At 38.9% G+C, this 19,614-nt stretch overlaps 1 protein-coding gene across 2 annotated transcripts in view; it reads left to right on the top strand.

Annotated features, from left to right (window-relative positions):
• Positions 1-19,614, top strand: part of USP13 (ubiquitin specific peptidase 13) — a 56,639-nt gene that overhangs the window by 30,042 nt on the left and 6,983 nt on the right. The window contains exons 7-18 of one of the 2 annotated variants that reach the window (XM_055724034.1): positions 662-756; positions 2,833-3,020; positions 4,659-4,730; positions 4,987-5,080; positions 9,226-9,351; positions 10,630-10,783; positions 12,526-12,700; positions 14,664-14,752; positions 15,122-15,244; positions 17,378-17,404; positions 18,150-18,293; positions 19,279-19,445. In XM_055724034.1, the coding sequence (XP_055580009.1) occupies positions 662-756; positions 2,833-3,020; positions 4,659-4,730; positions 4,987-5,080; positions 9,226-9,351; positions 10,630-10,783; positions 12,526-12,700; positions 14,664-14,752; positions 15,122-15,244; positions 17,378-17,404; positions 18,150-18,293; positions 19,279-19,445 (1,454 nt within the window). The remainder of the gene's footprint in view (positions 1-661; positions 757-2,832; positions 3,021-4,658; positions 4,731-4,986; positions 5,081-9,225; positions 9,352-10,629; positions 10,784-12,525; positions 12,701-14,663; positions 14,753-15,121; positions 15,245-17,377; positions 17,405-18,149; positions 18,294-19,278; positions 19,446-19,614) is intronic. The other variant, XM_055724035.1, reaches the window with a different exon arrangement.

Below are 19,614 nucleotides of genomic sequence, written 5' to 3'. Positions count from 1 at the left end.
CTGAAATCTAGATTGCTCATACAGTAAAACAGGTCACCTGTTTTTGTGACACCTCAGTCACAAAATCATCCTTTCTCCCTAACCACAAGGTTAATCTTCAAAGTCCAGTCCAATAAACAACTCTTTATTTCCATTAAAGAATTTCTCAGTTCTCCCTGCATCTCCGTAGGAAAAGGGCATAAGTGGGTTCCTTAATCTGTACTAGAAATTAGAAGGCTATTGGCAGTAGTCAGTTGGCCCTGTATACTCACAGTTTGAATGTGTAGTTCCACAAAAAATCAGAATCTCTTGTTGCCATGTTCAAAGTGTGGACTGGCCAAATATCAAAGAATTTTGCATGCCCCATTTCTTGTTTTCCCTACAAATTTTATTTTGAGGGGGAAAATACTGTGATCATTATAAATATTCTTAGGTTTTAATACTGTGAGGGCATGTACTTTCTTTTGAGGAGAGTCTTGAGATGATTGTATTGAGAACTTTTAAGATATTTACTGAGCTCTATTCAGGTCTATGCGTTTTCCTGCTGGTCGTAACCAAAGTTGGAGATTATGAGTCAGGCATCTTGTATAGGCAATCCTGTACTGAGAATGCAGTGTTGGTAAACAAAGAGAAGGGATAACATTTGATACTACAGCTCATTGGTTTCTCTCTGCTTTTGTAGATGTCTATTCCTTTGATGAAGAAGAGCCGGTTTTAGATCCGCATATAGCAAAACATTTGGCACACTTTGGAATTGATATGCTGCAGATGCAAGTGGTAGGAAATCCATCTTTTATTTAGTTTGTTATTTATGTGCTGTTTGTTTAGTTGGGGGTGGGAGAGAAACAAGAGAAGAATAGTAGTTGTAGCTTATATTTGTGTGATTCCTTCAGGCTGTTGTGATAGTATCTAGTTTTGTAAAGTTCAGCCAGCCAGTTTGCATTTTACTTTCTGAGGTCTGAGATAAGTGAATCATTACTCTCAAATCTGAAAGCTGCTTTCCAAAAGAGTTCCTTTGTGGTCTTTAGTTGATGTTTTTCACTTCTTGTGTGTTACATATAGTTTTCCTTCAAGATGAAAAACCTCATTCAATTAAAGAAGAATATCTAAGAATATTCCTTTCAATACTAAAAGGGGACTTAAAAGTCTGTCCCCATCTTTCTTATTAGTAGGGTCTGTAGCAATAGGACAAGAAGTGATGGGTTTAAACTAAAAAAGGACAGATTTAGATTAGGTATTAGGAAGAAATTCTTTGCTGTGAGGGTGGTGAGACACTGGAACAGGCAGCCCAGAGAAGCTGTGGGTGCCCCATCCCTGGCAGCGTTCAAGGCCAGGCTGGAATGGCGCTTTGAGCACCCTGGTCTAGTGGAAGGTGTCCCTGCCCATGGCAGCGGGGGTGGAACTAGATGACTTTTAAGGTCCCTTCCAACCCAAACCATTCCGATTCTGTGATCTGAAATATTTAATTGCAGTGAGTAAAGGAAAGCCTATTGCATGTGTAAAATATACAAGATAATATCTATTAAGATCTTGCTTAAGATACAAATCCTAAGCAAAAATAAGCAAATCAATGGATAAGTGGAAAAAAAAAGTAGTTGAAATGTTCTTTATATAAAGTTATAGATTTCAGTTTAGGTCCTGTTATTAAATACATTATAAAATGAAAAAATATGTTCTTTCAAGTCTAGAAAATAGTGGTCTATGGTATGGTACACTAGAAAGGGGCTGGGGCAAAAAAGGTCCTCTCCCTGAGCATGTTGTCGGTCTGTATTAGTAGAGAAGTTCTTCTAATCATTATATCTTAGTGGATGTTGACTCCAGTTCTGTTTAAATGATCTAAGAAGTCTGAATGGGATATGGTTATAAAGGCAGATGGTTTTTTTGGTTTGGGTGGGTTTTTTTGGTTGGGTGTTTTCTCCACTCAAGTACGTAGCCTAGTATCACTGCTTGCAAACCTGAACTTGAAAACTGTTAAAAAAGAACAAACCAGATACTGGTTTAGTTTATGTCATTGTCCAAGTGGATAGAAAACTAATAATAACGCTAAAATTATAGAGAAGAGTTAAACTGCAGTTTCAAAAGCCTTCATGGTATAGTAATAATATTTTTGGTATACTAATTTCCTTGCCAATGTCATGAATAAAAAGTTTCTTATATCTAGCAGTCTTCCTGGAGAACCAGATTTACTCAGAAACCTTGAAAACTTAGTCTTAGCTGTTGCAAAGGTTTTGCCTCTGGTCTTCAAACCAGTCTGAAAAGTTCTTAGTCAAGTGGTGGAGTAGTGCTAGCAGTAAATGATACTGTAGTGACCTGTATCTATAAGCTGTGAATAATCAATGTACCTACTGAAAGCTGAGCTGAGTAAAGGAGAGAAACATCAGCATTACAAATTTTGGCTTTTCCCACTTGAAAGAACGGAAGAGTTCTTGGATCTGCAGCTTTTCATGTGGTTTGTTTGCTAGTACCAGTTTCTACAGCAGCAGCTACTCCTGGCCATTACAAATGGAATGAAACCTGAAAAAATGCAGTTTTGCTGCTGAGGCTTGAGGTCACAGCCCTGAGAGAAGGGAAGCTCTCAGCTGGGGTTGAGGTCACAACTAGGAATGCTCAAAGAGCCAGTGGTCTGTGGTAGAGAGCTAAGAGATACATTGGAATAACAAGCTGCTTGCCCTCTGACCTTGATCTCCCCCCTTTAAGTGGGATTTTGCCCACAAACCTTCCTTTGCCCATTGGTTTGGCTCTTCTTTTCTAGAGTACAGAACACAGCGTTGATGATGCTGATGCTGGCAGCAGCATAATTGTTGCAGAAGTTAAACAGATTTTAAAAAAACAAACCAATCTTGTTGCTTTCAGACAGAGAATGGGCTAAGAGATAATGATATAAAACCAAGAGTCTCTGAATGGGAAGTGATTCAGGAAGCTGGCGTGAAACTCAAGCCCATGTATGGCCCAGGATACACTGGCATGAAGAACCTGGGAAATAGCTGCTACCTCAACGCTGTCATGCAAGCCATTTTCAGCATCCCAGAGTTCCAGCGAGCGTAAGTAGCTTCAAACTAGTTCTCGTCACTAGCAGCTGGATTCCTCAATCTCTCATTTCTGGAAGAAAAATAATAATTTAATTTTTGCCTCACCTGTGAACGGGTCTCTTTCAGTCAGTTCAGTGGCTGCTAAGAGAATTTAGTGATTGTATTGTTCTGTTCTGGAAAAGGTTGGAATACAAAACCCAAGTGGCATCTGAAATCAGAGCTTACTTAGCTTCAGTGGTGGGAAATCAAATCCCACCTTGTGGACTTGATTGCTCCATCTCTGCTTTTTATGTACATACGTACATATCTCTATTTATCTTGGTATCATCAGTATCACATTATGGGGGTTTTTTGTACTGGTCCATGCCTTCATATAGCTGCAGGAATCTCCCTGTTGCTCCAGTGTCATTTGTGCAAGAAACTGTACTGGCACAAACATGTTAATAATGATCCATGGTAGTGAAAAGCAACACACCTTTTGCATGAAGGTCTGGCTAAGAAAAGTGAAACTTTCAGAGGCATTTTAATTAAAATTCTTCTTAAAAAAATATAATCCCACTTCATGAAAAGGGTAGTGTGAGCATATTCTTCCACTGAATAATGGAGAGTAGAACAAAAGCACGACAGAAGAATATGAAACATTCCTGACTGATCAAAATGGGACACATCACTCCAAGGAGAGAAGCCTTTTTATAAAGGACAGTCTATGGTTTGTAATAAAAATCAGAGGGCTCTTTCATTCCACAACAGTAGTAGCGTGTGTTCTGGAAGCAAGGCTTTTAGATTTTGGAAAACCTCCCAGGTTTTCATGTAGCAATTGCCTTCTGGAAAAGAAGAGGGAGAAATCTTGTGTTTGTTTACTTTGTTAGCTGTATGGAGTACAGTCTGTAGATTCATTAAGTGCCAGCTTTTCTACCTCCATTTTCAAAAAATATCAAAATGGACTTTACTAAGGGAGGTTGTTTCCACAGCATGGTCCTTGGAGTTACCTGGCACACTTAGTATCAGTGCAGTAGTGAAGATCTTTGATGAAAGAGGGACCAGGCAGAATATTTTCTTCCAGCATGGCTATACCTACCTAACCTGTTTTTTCTTGTGCTAAAGAGCAGCAGTGCTCAGACAGTGTGCTGCTGAATGCTCCACTTTCCAACAAACTGGCTAGAACAATGTATACCTCAGTGTTTATTGTCAGGAGTTAGCCTTTGTTTCTCTGAAGAAACTCAATAGAAACATTACTTTTACATGTTTTGGTCCTGATACAAATTTGGAATTTATTTTGTGATGTTGGTTAGGAGTAAAAAGTACATTGGTTCTCAACCCAGCTCTGTTGTTTTGTAAGTAACAATATCCTGCAGCTACTTCAAGATCAAGGAATAGAATTTAAATTCCAGATGAACAACACCGCCATATCCTTTATAGCTAGAAGGTTCTAAGCAAAATTTAAATGTCCATTTCCTAATTTATTTACTATTATTTTTCCAAGATAGAAGCACTCACCAGGGATAGATTGAGTCACTGCTGTGATGCAAAGTTTGACTTGTTAGCACAGAGAAAGCCTGCTGATGTATCACAGCTGAGGATCTGTTAGGATATTCTTGATTAAATCTAGCTGCAATATTTGAATGTTTCTGTTTTGTTTTTGCTGCCCAGGTATGTGGGAAGCCTTCCACGAATATTTGACTACTCTCCTCTTGATCCAACACAAGATTTCAACACTCAGATGTAAGTGACACTTCTCAGTGATTTACTTGGTCGAATTAAATAACATCTAACTAATTGACTGGCAGTGCAAAAAACCACCTCTGCATGGGCTTGAAAGTGAGATATGGCACTCACGGTGTAGAATGGGAAGATTTACCCATTTAGGTGCAGGTAATGATGTTTCATCAGAGGGTCGAACACAGTTTCTTTTTTGCTTGGAATAAAAATGTTCTCTTCTTCTGTGTTTTTCTCACATGTTTGTTTTTCTTCCCTACAGGGCTAAACTGGGACATGGCCTCCTTTCGGGCCAGTACTCTAAGCCACCCATGAAATCTGAGCTTATTGAGCAGGTGATGAAAGAAGAACACAAGGTATTTGACTGAGTCTGTACAGCCTAGTAACTAGGTAAAAGTGATATCCTGAGAAAAGGGAACAGGTGCTGGGCATTGAAGAACACATGTGGATCCAGCATGGGATACTTAGCAAGGTTGAATGTGGAGGATTCTAGTCAGGAATATATTAGTCAGGGGCTATTTGTGCAAAGCATTAAAGCAATCGTTGCTCCTAATAAAGTATTCTACTGCTCCAGTGATGAGTGCAAAAGTTCATAGAATTTGCAACTTAGGTTTGTCTTCTCTGAGGAACAGCAACAAAAAAAGTTATCTAAAGAGTCCTCAGTGTTTGGAAGCAAGCTTCTAAACCCTCTTTAGATTTCAGAAAGAAGTATAAAGAGCTAAAGAGCTGTTTCCAGAAAGTGTCTGACAATATTCCACCTGATTTCAGGAGAAGCTGTCTAAGTAATGCAAGATTAAGTGGTCCTGGAGGCTTTCATGTAGGTAAAGGAGGGACCATGCAGACCCATATCCACTGTTGCTTTATTCAAGTATTTCATGGTACAGAAATCATGTAGAAGCATGTGTATGCCAGTGGGATCTGTCCTGGAAAGACAGCTGTGTATGTGGTTTTGGATATAAATTGAAACTCTTAATTGCTGGCAAACCTGAGAAGAACAATGTATGTATCCTGATTTATAATAGTTCACAATAGAAAAAACCTTGGTATCAGCTTTCTCAGAATATGCAATTTCAGAACAAAGGTATACTGAGAGGCAAGTACTTTACAGCTAACATGCTAGACACTTCTGAGGAAGGCCTGACTGATCTATTTGTATTAACAAGGCTAATGGGCACTGCCCGATTCACTGATTTATCTTTTTACCTGTTTGTGCTTGATTTTGTGAGAAAGAAAAGCTGACAGTAGCTTAGTGGAGAGATGGAAAAGTTCATTCTCTTTTATCTAAGTTGGTTTAAGTTTCTGTCAACTTTTGGAAAATGAGAAGATTCATTCAGATTTTTGCCTTTCTGCTCAAACTCTGCTGCTTTTGGAGTTGCCTTTGTCTTCTGTAGAGTCATCCAATTAACAGTTGTCTTAAGCAAAATGTTAATTATCGGGACTATGTTATCCATCCAAGTGAACCTGTTATTTTAGGTTTGTTTTACTATTCAAGCCAGCTACCTTGAAACATCTTGTTTCAGAGTGATGCTGGTAAAACTGGATCTAGAATATATGTGTTTCCCTGCCATCCTCTGTTGTGACCCCAAGCTTGCTGTGGTCCCACTCATGTGGAGTCCAACCTCAGACTCCATAGGTGGGATATTTAGAAAGGAAAGGTCTAGTAATAACCAGTATTGAAAATACTACCTGTAGGCGAGACCTGTCTTTATGGAGAAAGAGTCTCTGATACCAAGCTGTAGTTTTACATGCAGCAGAAGTCATGCACGCTTCTGTCACAGAAGCATGGTGATAGTTTCCGTGGTAATAGATATTTTACTCTACCTTCATCTATGAGTTATTGATACAGTAATTTCTTCTGAAATCAGAATGGCAAGGAAAATTTGGACAGAGATAGAGTATCTGGTACAGAGTAGTTTGTATGGTCTGAAAGTCCTGCATGTCCTGAGTAATTGCTTTGTACAGTAGCTATTTGTTGTTTTGGAACAACAAATGAATCCTGCTTGTTTCCTTTAAATAAAGTTAAAACTTACCAACTCATCGCTGTGAATAATGAATAGTGGAATAGATTTCAACAGACCTCTCACAGTAAATTATGTATACTCACTGACCCGCGTTCTTAAACAGGTACAGGATGTGAATGAAGAATGATGTGCTGGAAGTTCAGGGACTTGAACCTTTCAAATAAAGCTACACCTCCATGTTTAGCCCAGTACCCACTACTAGCAAAGAGATATTGAGAACTTTTAAATGACAGATGGCTACTACCACCTGACAGTTTTATATCATCTACTGGCATTTAACAATACTTGTGTTTGTGAGTTTGGTTTAATAAAGTTGTAGTTAAATGCGTCAGATGGCTTCCTTATCGGGGAATTCCTAGCAGGTACTAGGATTTGAAACAGCTTTTACTGGTTTTTTTCTTGTATTGTAGTTTTGCTTAGGGAAAACAAAAAATCAGTTATATTTTCTCCATTCCCTCGCTCTGGGCATACAAATCTGTCTTGTCAGTTTGGGGGTGCTTGCTTTTTTTTTTGTACACCCCCCACTAACACTGGTATACATATGCATAGTATGTTTTCATCCAGAGAGTTGTACTGATGTCTAGAATAAGTATAATTGCATAGCATTTTAGGCCTTCAGTGTTTTCAAGTGTTTCTGCTTTATGTCTGTAAAATCAATTCTTCATTTTATTTTTATTCTTTGACTTCCCCCTCCCCCACGCTAAGAAGTTCTCTAGTTTTCTGGGTCTTTGGAATTCATCCAAAGTTTGGGGAGCTGTTGCCTGTAAAAGCATTCATATGAGATCTGCAGTGGTCCACCACAGTCTATATTTAGCTAAACTGTTTTGCAACTGTTGATGGGGAAAGTATGCTAGGTATTCTATACTCAGAGTACCGTGGAGCTAAAATTTTTCACCACAGGAGTTTAGTCTGGAAATGGCAGCAGTTTTCTTGAACCCACTACAAACAGGCTGAAAGCCTAAAGGGTCATCAGCTAGGACTTGCTTTTCAGTTTAGTGCTTTGCCATTTCTTCTGTTATTTTTCTTGTCCTTGAGGTGGGAAGGGTTTAGAGGGCAAGATCTTATCCTCTTCTATAGGTTGTGCCAAGGCACATTTTTCCCTGCTCAAATGGCTCAGTAAAAAGTGTATAGGTGGAAACAAGGCTTGATTCCAAACTCATTGCATTATACATTAGGGTAAATGTGCCATCTTGCCATATTCTTGCTTCTGACATATAAAGAAGCCTGGTATATAGTAATTTGAGCTGCTTTATGCATTTCTCTCCCCAGTCCTAGGTTTGATGAAAGGCAGCTGAGGACGACACTGAAGCAGTATATAAACCAAGATTCAGAAATCCCTAGAACATCTCTTTGTTCAAGCACTACTGATGAGACTCTGTCTCTTTACAGAGCCTTTAAAGAGCATCTTTAGCCTAATGCAGTTGCTGATGTACCGCCAGAAACCGAAAAAGCATTAGAATTGAGAATCTGCTTCTGATTTCAATGGGTCTAGGAATACCTTACCCTGGTGAAACTAAGAGTAATAGTTTGCTCTTTTAGTGTGTGTTTTATGTGCCTTCCATTTTATGCTGCTTTTTCTATTTTTATATTGATATGATAGTGCAACTGTAGTAAAGAATGTGATCGGCTGAGTTTTCAACAGCCTCTGACATATCCTAAAGGCTACACTTTTGCTTGGATTGTCTTGAGAATTATTTGGTCTCATGGAGGATGAGGGGAAATCTGAGTAAAAGATTCTGACCCTTTCAAAAGTGTTATTTAAAAGGCATAATAGCTAGCTAGTGTTGTCTTGGGGATGCAATTTGGGGTGGTTGGGGAGTCTTATTAAAGTGATATAGAGGGTGAGAAAGTCAAAACTAGGACTCTCTTGGAAGCTAGAGATTTTCTAATTTAGGGTACTTTCCTACTGATGTAATTGAGTGGCTAAAGGCAGTATGTTATGATCCTTCAACATGACCAACACCTGCAAATCGCAGATTCATTTCTGTTCTTAACAACCCATCTGGGAATGCATGCTGCACACATTAGTTGTTTTCTGCTTGATTCTGTAGAGATCTCTGCAAAGACTTTGTCCTGAGTAAAGCTGCTAGCTGATATACCGGAGTGCTTCAATGCCCATGTACTTTTAGGCAGAACAGGAATGTTAAATGTTAGAAAACAGTGTAGGTTTTTAGCCTTTCTGGAAACTGCTAACCTTTAGCAGACCTTCAACAATCTCTTTTAACTTGCAAATGATGTAGAAAAATCAGATTGAGTGAATGCTCTAGGAAATATGTCATAGAACATAGTCTAAAAACCTTAAATCATGTTTCCGGACCTTTCCAGTTTTTATTAAAGTGGAAACCCAGATGAAACTGAAACTATCGTTTCTCCAGTGGCAGAAATGGGCCATAGATAGATCTAGTGGAGTGAATTTGGGATGTTTGGTCCAGGAATGAATAAAAATCCTTCTTTAAAAGGTTTCTCTTTCTTTTATTTAGCTTCAACACAATGGAATATCTCCCCAAATGTTTAAGGCTTTTATAAGTAAAGGCCACCCAGAATTCTCCTCTAATAGACAACAAGACGCACAGGAATTTTTCCTACATCTCATAAATCTAGTAGAGGTGAGAAAATCTGAATTACTGCTTCTTTTCCCTGGTTATATTAGACAATGAGGGCAGAGCTCTTATGAGTGGCTCTTTTATTTTTAATTAAAGTGTATTTTGGTTTAGAAACATTTATTTCTTTAATTCTTCTCTGTACTTCAGACTCTTGCATGACCACACACAGGGCAGATGCCACTGATAGCAACTGCAAGAGATATGAAGAGGTCAAGCATAACTGTACAGGCTATAAGATTGACAAACATATGTGACTGTCTTAAATTGCTGTTTGTTTTATGATTACATGCTATCCATTTGTTTTCATATTGTAATCTGTCTTGGAATATTAATGAATTGGGTATTATGATTATTATTCTTCCCCATTTATGTCATCATTGGGAGCAAACTAATTACCATGTCCAGTTCTTTTACAAATTCCAGCTGTACGTCATTGAATCATTATGGGAGGAAGGTCTCTGCTGCTGAAAGCAAAGTGTGACTATTTGTCAGTTGAATATTGCTGTTTAAAATATTAGTTCCAATCACCACCAGCTCAATGCTGTGTCTAAGAGAATCATAACTGTGAATTTTAATGCTGTCTTTCTGAAAAGGAAATTTACAAATACATGCACATTTGATCTAAAGCATTTCTTTCTTGTCTATCCTTCCTCCGTCTTTTTCCCCATTTTCCCTAAGAATCAAGGGTGTTTATTCATGTGGTACAGTTTAGAGGAAGTTATTCACATTTGCATGCATAATGTACCACATCTCAAAACACGTGTACTGATTATAGGGTGGTTAGAAGACATTTTTCTGGGTTTTGTCTGATAACAGACATTAACGTGAACAATAAAGAGGAGGTATATTATTTGTATGACATCCCCATCTGGATAATGAATTAAAAGTGACTTGTTCTGTTGCAGTGCAGATTCGGAGTGGTAGGAGCAATTCTATGTACTGAAAGGATGCTCCATGTTATTTACCTGAGCTTTCTAGTTTTATTGTTACCTGTCACCTTCCTACCTTCTTCTGTTCACCTTGACTCAGTCAGATTCGTTAGGTATATACTCTGCAAATTACTATGTAGAAAGATACTGCTGTGTATGCAGACATTGTGGATTCCGGTGGGATTCTCTGTGGGTGCAAGAGTTCTGCATGCAATAAGAAGTAAGCTGAGCTGCTAGATCTGGGTGCAAGATTGGTGTCTTTGTGCTTGCCATAAACCAACCAGCATCCTTTGGGTTCTCTGGTCATTTTAATGTTCGTCACTTAAGTCACTGGATCTAACATTCCTTTCAGAGGAACCCTGTAGGTTCAGAAAACCCTAGTGATGTTTTCCGGTTCCTGGTGGAAGAACGCACACAATGCTGCCAGTCCAGAAAGGTCCGCTACACAGAGAGGGTGGACTATATCATGCAGTTACCTGTTGCCATGGAGGCAGCAACAAACAAAGGTAAAGAAAGAAACTGGTCTATTGATGACCTTCTATCGACTCTCTCAATCACGAGGGAATTAAGTTCTCACCCCAATGTGGTCTCTTTATATGGATAGAATGGTTCAAGGCCATATGGCAAATCAAACCAATGAACTGTTCAGGGGAAAGTTACTCTGTTTTGTTTTCTTTGAAGGAGATTTAAAACACAAATCAGTTTGTGGCTCTATCGTCCCTGCTTATATTTTTAGGGAAGAATTCTACCTGGAATAATGGCGGTTTTTCAGACAGATTTCTTCTCATACTGTGGGACCACCATTAAGTGTTACCACTCCGTAATATATCACCAAGAACGGTAGCAGTTTGTATGATAAAGATGTCAGAGATTTGTGATTTAAAACCTTAACCTGGATTTGACCCAGGGATGTGCCACACCTCTTGTAGTACAATTTATTTACCCTTGGTTTTGTGCATGTGTGTGCCCAGAGATCCTCATTAGGATTGGATTTCCTTTGTCCTGGGTGATTAACCAGTATATAAAAATTTCTTAATTCTAAAAAAGGAACTGAACATCCTAACTAATGAATATATTGTAAGAACAAACACACACAAAATAACAAAAAATACCACTCCCAAAACCAACCAAAACCCAAGTCAGCTTTGTGTTCATTAGCAGGAGGTTATAAGATCTAATGTGATAGTAGATAATAGGGGTAGAAGATAGTTTGTAATCTTTAAGACCAAAATACAAAATTTGGTTATCCTGGGCTTTAGGAGACGAGGGAAGGAGGATGAATTGGTGGACATTGATTTAATATCAGGAGTGGTTTTTTTTATGCCTGTGAGCTGCGTGACAAAGCAAACTTGGTTTTAAAGGAGAAAATGGCTGAGGAAGCTGGAGAGCTTGGAAGCAGGAGGGAGGTACTGACATATCTTGGTTGCCCCTGCAATCAGCGGTGAAAAGTCTTGCAGACTAACAACAGATGTTTGAGGTGGAAGTAAAGGGGACATCACAGGAATACTAGAAGGGGGATGTGCCTTTGGTTTCTACATAATCTCGAAATTTAAAATATTTTAAAGCCAGAAGGAACTATTCCAATTGTTTGATCAGATCCTTTGAAACAGCACAAGACAGAGAATTCCACCTACTGCTTTTCACTTAGCTTGCAACTCTTTGAACTGGACAATACATTTTAAAATGACCTTTTTGACTTGAAAGTTTAAGTTTTGGAGAATTTCATGTTCTTTGTTCATCAGTTTCAGTGATGATTCTATTGCTTATAACAGAGCATGTTATTTCCAGGTTATGGCTCAGGAGGCATGTTGGTTTATGAATTTACCATATGCTGCTCAACTTGCCAGTGTCAGGACTCTTTCTAGATCATAGATAATCCTGTCCTGTCTAGAAAGTCAGATGACACAGATAGACAGCAATAATTTTCCAGGTCAGATTTACCTGATGAAATGGGTAGTTCGTGTTACTGTTAACACAGGATTCTGGCTGTCATGGCAATGTTTTAATTGCCTGTTGCCCACTATTTGCAGTTCTGTGTTTTTACCACAAGCAGGAACCTTCAAAAAAGAGGTGTGGTTGTTAAGTGTAGTTCCTAACCCCAATACAGACAAAGTTATCATGTCTAGTTAAAGCCATGTAAAAGCAGTATTGTAGGTTTCTGCATTTCTACACTTGCAAAAATAAGACTGGTGAGGGATTTCATAACCATGATATTTATTTAGCTTTAATAGTCGTGTCTATTTCTCAGATGAATTAATTGCCTATGAATTGAAGAGACGAGAAGCAGAAGCTGCAAGGAGACCTCCACCAGAGCTTGTCCGTGCCAAGATCCCATTTAGTGCGTGTCTGCAGGCCTTTTCTGAACCAAACAATGTAGAGGATTTCTGGAGCAGTGCCCTTCAAGCAAAATCTGCAGGAGTTAAGTAAGTGTGTGTCTGGCTGCCTATTAAAAATCTATTGATTTTTAGTAGTAGTGCTTTGTGTTTATCTTGCTACCTGGAGGTGATGCTGAGAGAAACAAAGTCATAGTGGGCTTTGGCATTGTATTAGTGTTGGGGCTCATACATGTAATGTGCGGGTCAAGCCTGTTGAGAGTTGTATTGACCAGTCGAGCAGGAAATAAATTGTTTCTCAGCTATCAAATGCCAAGAGGTTATGCGGTCTGGTCTTCATTTGACTAAAAATGCTGAAGGGCACCGTGTGGCAACAAAACAGGGTGAAGCAAATTAAGGTTGTGTTTCTTGTGAGAAAATTCTTTAGGTGAATGGAATTTTTTGTATTTGTGAAATGCTATGCTGAAAACTTTTTTTTTTTATGATGTTATTATGTTTTATGTTCTTTACTGCTTGTGTTTGGATTTCAACCTGTCACCTTTTGTATGCTACAGTGGCTGCATCTGTAAAGTTTGCTGTCACTTACAGGGGGCCATGGTACAAGATGGACATATAAAAGAAGGAATCTGTCTTGTATGTTTATAACCAGATAGATTAAAGAACCAATAACATCTTGGGCTTAAAAAAACATTAAGAAGAAATAGGATGGCAAGCAGAGATCAGTGCAATTTTCAGGGGCAGTATTGCTGAGAACAAGAGTTAGTCTCTAATCTGGTTCAATTTTTATGTTAGCAGCAAGGAGTGGTTGAAAATTGGGCTGTGCAACTGGTTTGCTGTGGCTCAGTACCTTCTATTTTTAGATCACTTGCAGTATCAATGACTCATTGCTTTCTTAGATTAGCATACAGTTTCACTGACATGGTATTGAAAATTGGGAGACAAGTGCACATGATGGAGAAAAATGCAGAAGAAATCTAAAAGTTTTTTTATTAACTGTGAACATGTCGGAAGAACATTTCTAGTCTTCCAACAGATTCAGAGTTAAATTTTAATTTAGCTGTTCTTCATCCTCTAGGTCTTCAATCACATTGAAGATGAAGAATAATTTGCTATTTAAAATTTAAAAGTTTTGTGCTGCAGATGATAAAGTTACTAAAATTGCAAGGTGGTGCTAACAAGAATTTAGAAAGTAGTTATTTAGGGTATGGTAGGAAGATCTTATATTTATGATACATTTGCTGTATTTTAACCAGAGTTAGGTGAATTAGAAGAAGGGATGGTATGTGGGAATGAAAGATAAAAGAAAGGATGCAGGAAATGAAATGTGGGAAAAATGGGAGCGTGGAAAGGGAGGATGGTGGTACATAGAACATTACATTGTGTTCAAGATTAAACTTTCTCTTTTCACTAAGTGGGCAAATATCAGGGATCCCCTTAAACTCACGAGTTATCTACTTCGATAAATATTGTAGTAGCTCAGTAAGAATATAATGTAGGGGGTTTTTTTATATAGCACTTGCATGTGGAAAAACTACAAATGACAGTTTTTATTTATCTTTGCTTAATGAAATGCTTTGTAGGTGGACTTATACCTCATGGACAATGATACTGTAACTAGAAAGAGAATGAATAAAATAACAGATGTAACTGTTACTCCATTCTGTCCAAGATGTGTTTTAACTCTATGCTCTGAAATTATATGACATATAGCCAATATGTCATTCAAATACTATTTCCTGACATTCAACTTCAGAACAACTTGAGTAAGCAATTTTAGTATTACTTGTAGTTGTTTTCTATAATCTTCCTACAAACTGAATTGTCTGCAAGGGTTTGGGCTGACATTGAGGATATGAACGTATAGAAAGCTACTACTGTACTTTTCCACTGTGCTTAAAAACTTTTTTGTTAAATTTATGGTTGTAAAATCTATCACTATTGATCTCACTAGAGTCTAGAGTTACTTATCTCAGTGTGCTTGAGGTACTGAAATCTGTGCTTCTTGTGATTTTGTTGCCTTATTTCAATGAACTGTATTTCTTTTGCTTCCCAGAACTTCTCGTTTTGCTTCGTTTCCTGAGTACCTAGTGGTGCAGATAAAGAAATTCACCTTTGGCCTTGATTGGATACCCAAAAAGCTTGGTATGTGCCTGTTATATTTACCTTTTTCTCATTCTATCCAAGATAATCTGTGAGGTGTACACACTTTGGTCTATGAGGACCGGGCTTGAGTCTCAAGTTTACGCTGTGTATATCCCAATTGAATTTTCTTTCCTTTTATGACAAATTGAACCAATCCGTCAGGTCTATGGACTTATAGTAGTTTCAGGTAGTCTGACCTCCTAGTTAAATTCTGCTTTAGTGTTCTAAATTTCTCAAAGAACGGTTTTCAGGAGAATCCTGGTTGTGTTTGGACCTTGAGTACCAGAGTCCCCTCCCTGAAGGTATAGGTTGGACCATGAGGTCATTTTGCTGGATTCATAAGCTTAACCTGTTTCTCTGCTTTTGTAGATGTTTCTATAGACATGCCAGATTTCCTAGATATCAACCACCTTCGGGCCAGGGGTCTCCAGCCAGGAGAAGAGGAACTTCCAGATATTGGTCCTCCAGTTATCATTCCCAATGACCCAAAAGGTATTTACTGACTACATTTCTCTGATTCTCTCCTGTATTCCACTTTCCCTCTAGCACATACTGATTCTCTTCAGTCCTTCACCTTTTGGAGCTATGGAGAAAAAAGCACTTATGTGATTCTATAACTGAAGACTCTTAGAACACCCCACAGACTTTTTTAAATTCCCTACTCGATAATCCTAGTTCTTCCAGCTTTTCTGGTTTGATGTTTTCAGGATTTATGATTGATGCTGTTGCTCTGGACTATCTCCAAATAATTAATATTTTTCTCAAATTGCTGTGCTCAGAGGTAGACATCATGTATTGTGAAACAGATTATTTCACTTGCTTTATTGGCTATAGTCTCGTGCTTACCCTGCTGCATGGTGGTTGCCTCTTTTTCAGTAGTATAGTGCTGCTCGGTGGAGCAGCTTGTGCTGCATTATGATCTCTTCTTCTTTACCAACAGAATTGTTACATGTCTTCTATATGCATGGATGATGATTTTTACTTAAGGATGAAGGCCTTGTGCCCATTTTTACTGAATGTTGATCATCTAGAATAGATGGATAGAGAAGTTTCTGAAGACCTCTACATGTAGGAAAATCAGCTACACACAGAGAGCATCTTCTGTCCATTCGTTGACCCTCAGTGCATGTTCATGACTCCCTTTCAGTAAAGTCATTATGCACTTGCCAGGGCCCAGTGCAAAGGACTTGGTCTCAGATCCCTACATGGAGTCTCATGACAGGTGGCAGAAGTGGAGTGGAGCATTAATCCACTCATTTCTTACCTTTACATAAGAGGTGTTACTAAACTGAGCATTCCTATACTAAATTTTGTCTAAAACCTGGTGATAAAGTAGTCTGGATGGTACTGTGGCTAAATCAACCTCGCTGGTTTTGTGTACTCCCTTGTGTACAGTATATGGTCTGTCCTGGTCAGAAGGAATTTTAAAATCTGCCACTTACTATGATTATTTGCTGTAGGATTTTAGTGTTGCAGTTCTGAGTGGATGGTCATCTGTGTAGTCACAGAGTTTACTTGGATAACTTTAAACACCTTGGTTCAAAGTGGAACAACAAACACACCATGTCTTCAGAGCTGATTCATTCACAGTAAACCGACACATAATATACGATTAGGAACAGAGCTTTCCAGACATAGATTAAGGTTCAAAATCTTATTCATTTCTAAATTACAAGAATTGTGAGGTTGCAGTAGGCCCTAGCAGCTGTGCATGCATGTGTAGTCCTCTGGATGGAAGTGGACTGTGCAGCTTATTAAAAAAGGCTCTGTCTGAAGGAGCTGATGTCAAACTGTGGATTAAAATATTTGTAGAGCAGAAAGAGGAGTGATTAACATGCTTTGCTGCTTTTTTTTTAAAAAATACTGTTTCTTTTATGCTAAAGTTCAGAAACAAGAATATTAGAATATAGAATACACTCCTTCCTCATTTCCTGGGTTTCTCTGGAGAATGAATTGATTTAGAGAAGTAAAATCACATTTTTGTAGTGTGACCTTAGACCCAGCTTGTTAAAATTTCCTCCAGGTGACTTAAGTTTGGGTGCCGCAGTATTTCATAGGAAAACAGTAATGCAGCTCCTCTCATGACATGATTGCCCCATTTGCTTGGATATTTATAATAGTGGTAGTATAATATCAAGCTGTATGTGTGTGAAAGGAAGCTAGTATCTGGAATTGTGTGCCAGAGCAAAATTGGCAAATATGGCAAAATTCAGTTCTCTAAAGGTTTTAATTTTGTCTGTTATCCGTAGGTTCCTTACAAAGGCCTATTCTTTTTTGTCCTCTTGCTCAATGGACTGACCTGGTTTTGTTGTAAATGCATGAATGATGGTACCTTACTTATGACAAAAGAGATTCTTGCTTAAGTTGGTTTAGGTCAGCCTTCATCTATATTTCCTACTGATTTATAGTACCAGTGACTCTGAGTTGTTAGGGAAATTACTGGGCAGAAACATCCCTGGTCTAATTCATGGCAAAAAAATCAGGGATGTCAGGATGAACATGCCCTGCCTGTATGAGGTCAAATGTTTCTATGACTTTAAAAATATGGAATTGTTTTTCCCATATGAATCTTCTTAGCCTTCATGTAAGTCCTTTTCCCTGTTTTTTCCCTTTCTTAATTTTCAGATCATATGACGAACCATTTCATGGAGTGTATGTATCTCATTTTTCTGAGACTGGTATTTCAGCTGCTTAAAAAATTGTCATGCTTTTGCTCAGCTAATAGCTTCCCTGTCCTCATATAGATGCGTGAAGTTTAAATAATTGCATGCTTCTAAATAACAGCTGATTTTTGTACTTGTTCAGCATTTACTTCCATGTGTACAGGACTGTAAAGGAGTCTGCAGTATCATCAGCGTGGCCAGAATATGAGCTGCTGCTCATTGGCAGAGTCTTGCGGTTCTGGGGGTCACAGCTACTTGATCCTGCCTGGCTCCCTCTGGACTCCGATCTCAGTTGAAGCTGTTGGGCCCTGTCATTCAGAAATGAAGTTCAGTTGGAGACTGCTACATCCAGTGGCTGTTTCTCTCACCTGCAAGATCCTGCCTTTACGGGAGGTGATTGCTTTTGGCTGCCATCTCTAGCTAAGCACAGCACCCAATTTCTTCACACCTTGAAATGCAGTGGTGGGGTTTTTGAATAAATAAAGTCCTTAAACCTTGGTGAATTCCTAAAGGATCTATGTAGATTACTGGGGCAGAAGATTACCACTAAGTCCATAAACAAATACTATAATACTTTGTACAAGGGCTGTTTTCTAATGGGTGTGGATTTACTGTGGTACTAACACAAATCCAAGTGATGTGTACTGCAGTATGTGGCACTGTGAATAACAGTAAGAAACACTATACAATGGATGAAATGAGACTTTTATGTTTCAGAAGGTCCTTTCTTGTAGCTCTAGATATTGATGAGTCTTCAGTTATGCAACTGGCAGAGATGGGGTTTCCTTTGGAAGCATGTCGGAAAGCCGTGTACTATACAGGCAACCTCGGTGCTGAAGTCGCTTTCAACTGGATCATTGCACACATGGAAGAACCAGGTCAGTGATTGGAAGGTTTAAGTTAAACTCAACTCCTGGTTGTATATTTTGGCAGTCAGTAGAAATTTTATAAGGTGTGACAGAGAAACAACAGCCCCCTTCCCCACCCCAGGAAACCTGGAGGTGTGAGTGAATTTTCCTAAGCTGCTCCTGGGATATGCAGATCTTGACCATTATGTGGCATCCTCTGCCTAGAGGAGAACAAACCTAAGCTACACCAGAAGTACACTCCTGTCCTCACTGATGGTGTGGACCAGCTCTCTGTTTTCCACCCTTTGGCTAGGTCTGTGCTGCTAAGGGGGGAGCTGACTTGTGATCAAGTGTAAGTACAAAGAATCCTGTGGTCCAAATGCTTTTCTTCCATATCAGCCTTCTCTAGCTCAGGCTAGAGCATTCATGCTGTACTTAGAGCTTGGGCTATCTACTGATGGACAGGGCTGCTAGATGTTCTCCACTTTCTGTGTTTCACCCATGCAAAGTTTGGACTCGTGATTCAGCATTGAAGTATATCTGGGCACTCTCTTGCCAGAAAACTCCAGATTTGATTGAGTTCACACTTCACTCTGGGGTTTTATGTTGCTTGTGTAAATGGGGAACAATTTTCATTTGGGCTTAGCTGACATATTTCAGCTAGGGAATCAGTTCATTTTACATCTATACATGTATCAGCTGGGTTGTCTGCTGTTTGGTGTCATCATTGCTTCCATACCAATCTTTGCTACTCTCCTGCAGTTGTTTCAGATCTGTGATGTGCCAAGTTGTTCCAGCCTGCTCAGTATGAGTTTGTCCACCTGGATATTTTGTAATGTGCATGTTCATTTTGTTGTTTTTAAGGCTTTCCATGCATCTAAGTCCCAAATGAGACAGTGAAATGAACTTATATTGATTTCAGGACGTTTTTGAGGTCCTGTTTGTTTGTGTTTGTTGTTGAATTTCCAGTTCAGTGGGAGAAAAGAATGAACTGATGAATGTTTGTTTATTCCAGACTTTGCTGAGCCATTGGTCATATCTGCATTTGGAGAAGTTGCTTCCAGTGGAGCAGCTGTGTTTGGAGCTGTTGGGCTAGATAACCAACCTCCTGAAGAGATGGTTGCAATTATAATTTCCATGGGCTTCCAAAGGAATCTAGCAATTCGAGCACTGAAGGCAACAGTGAGTTCCATGAATTATTGGTAGCCCCTGAGTTTTGTTTTGTATGTACTTAGTACATGTGCAGACTCGGATACCTTTGAAACATGCATATAAAAATCCACTTAATGGATGATACACACAGAACTATTCTGGCAAAGTGTGGGATGCCTGAGTCGTCTGGGTTAGAGTG

This window comes from Falco cherrug, chromosome 11 (genome assembly GCF_023634085.1).
Source record: "Falco cherrug isolate bFalChe1 chromosome 11, bFalChe1.pri, whole genome shotgun sequence".
Taxonomy (NCBI): Eukaryota; Metazoa; Chordata; class Aves; order Falconiformes; family Falconidae; genus Falco; species Falco cherrug.
Note: the sequence above shows the minus strand (reverse complement) of the source record. Positions and strands in the feature narration are given on the sequence as shown.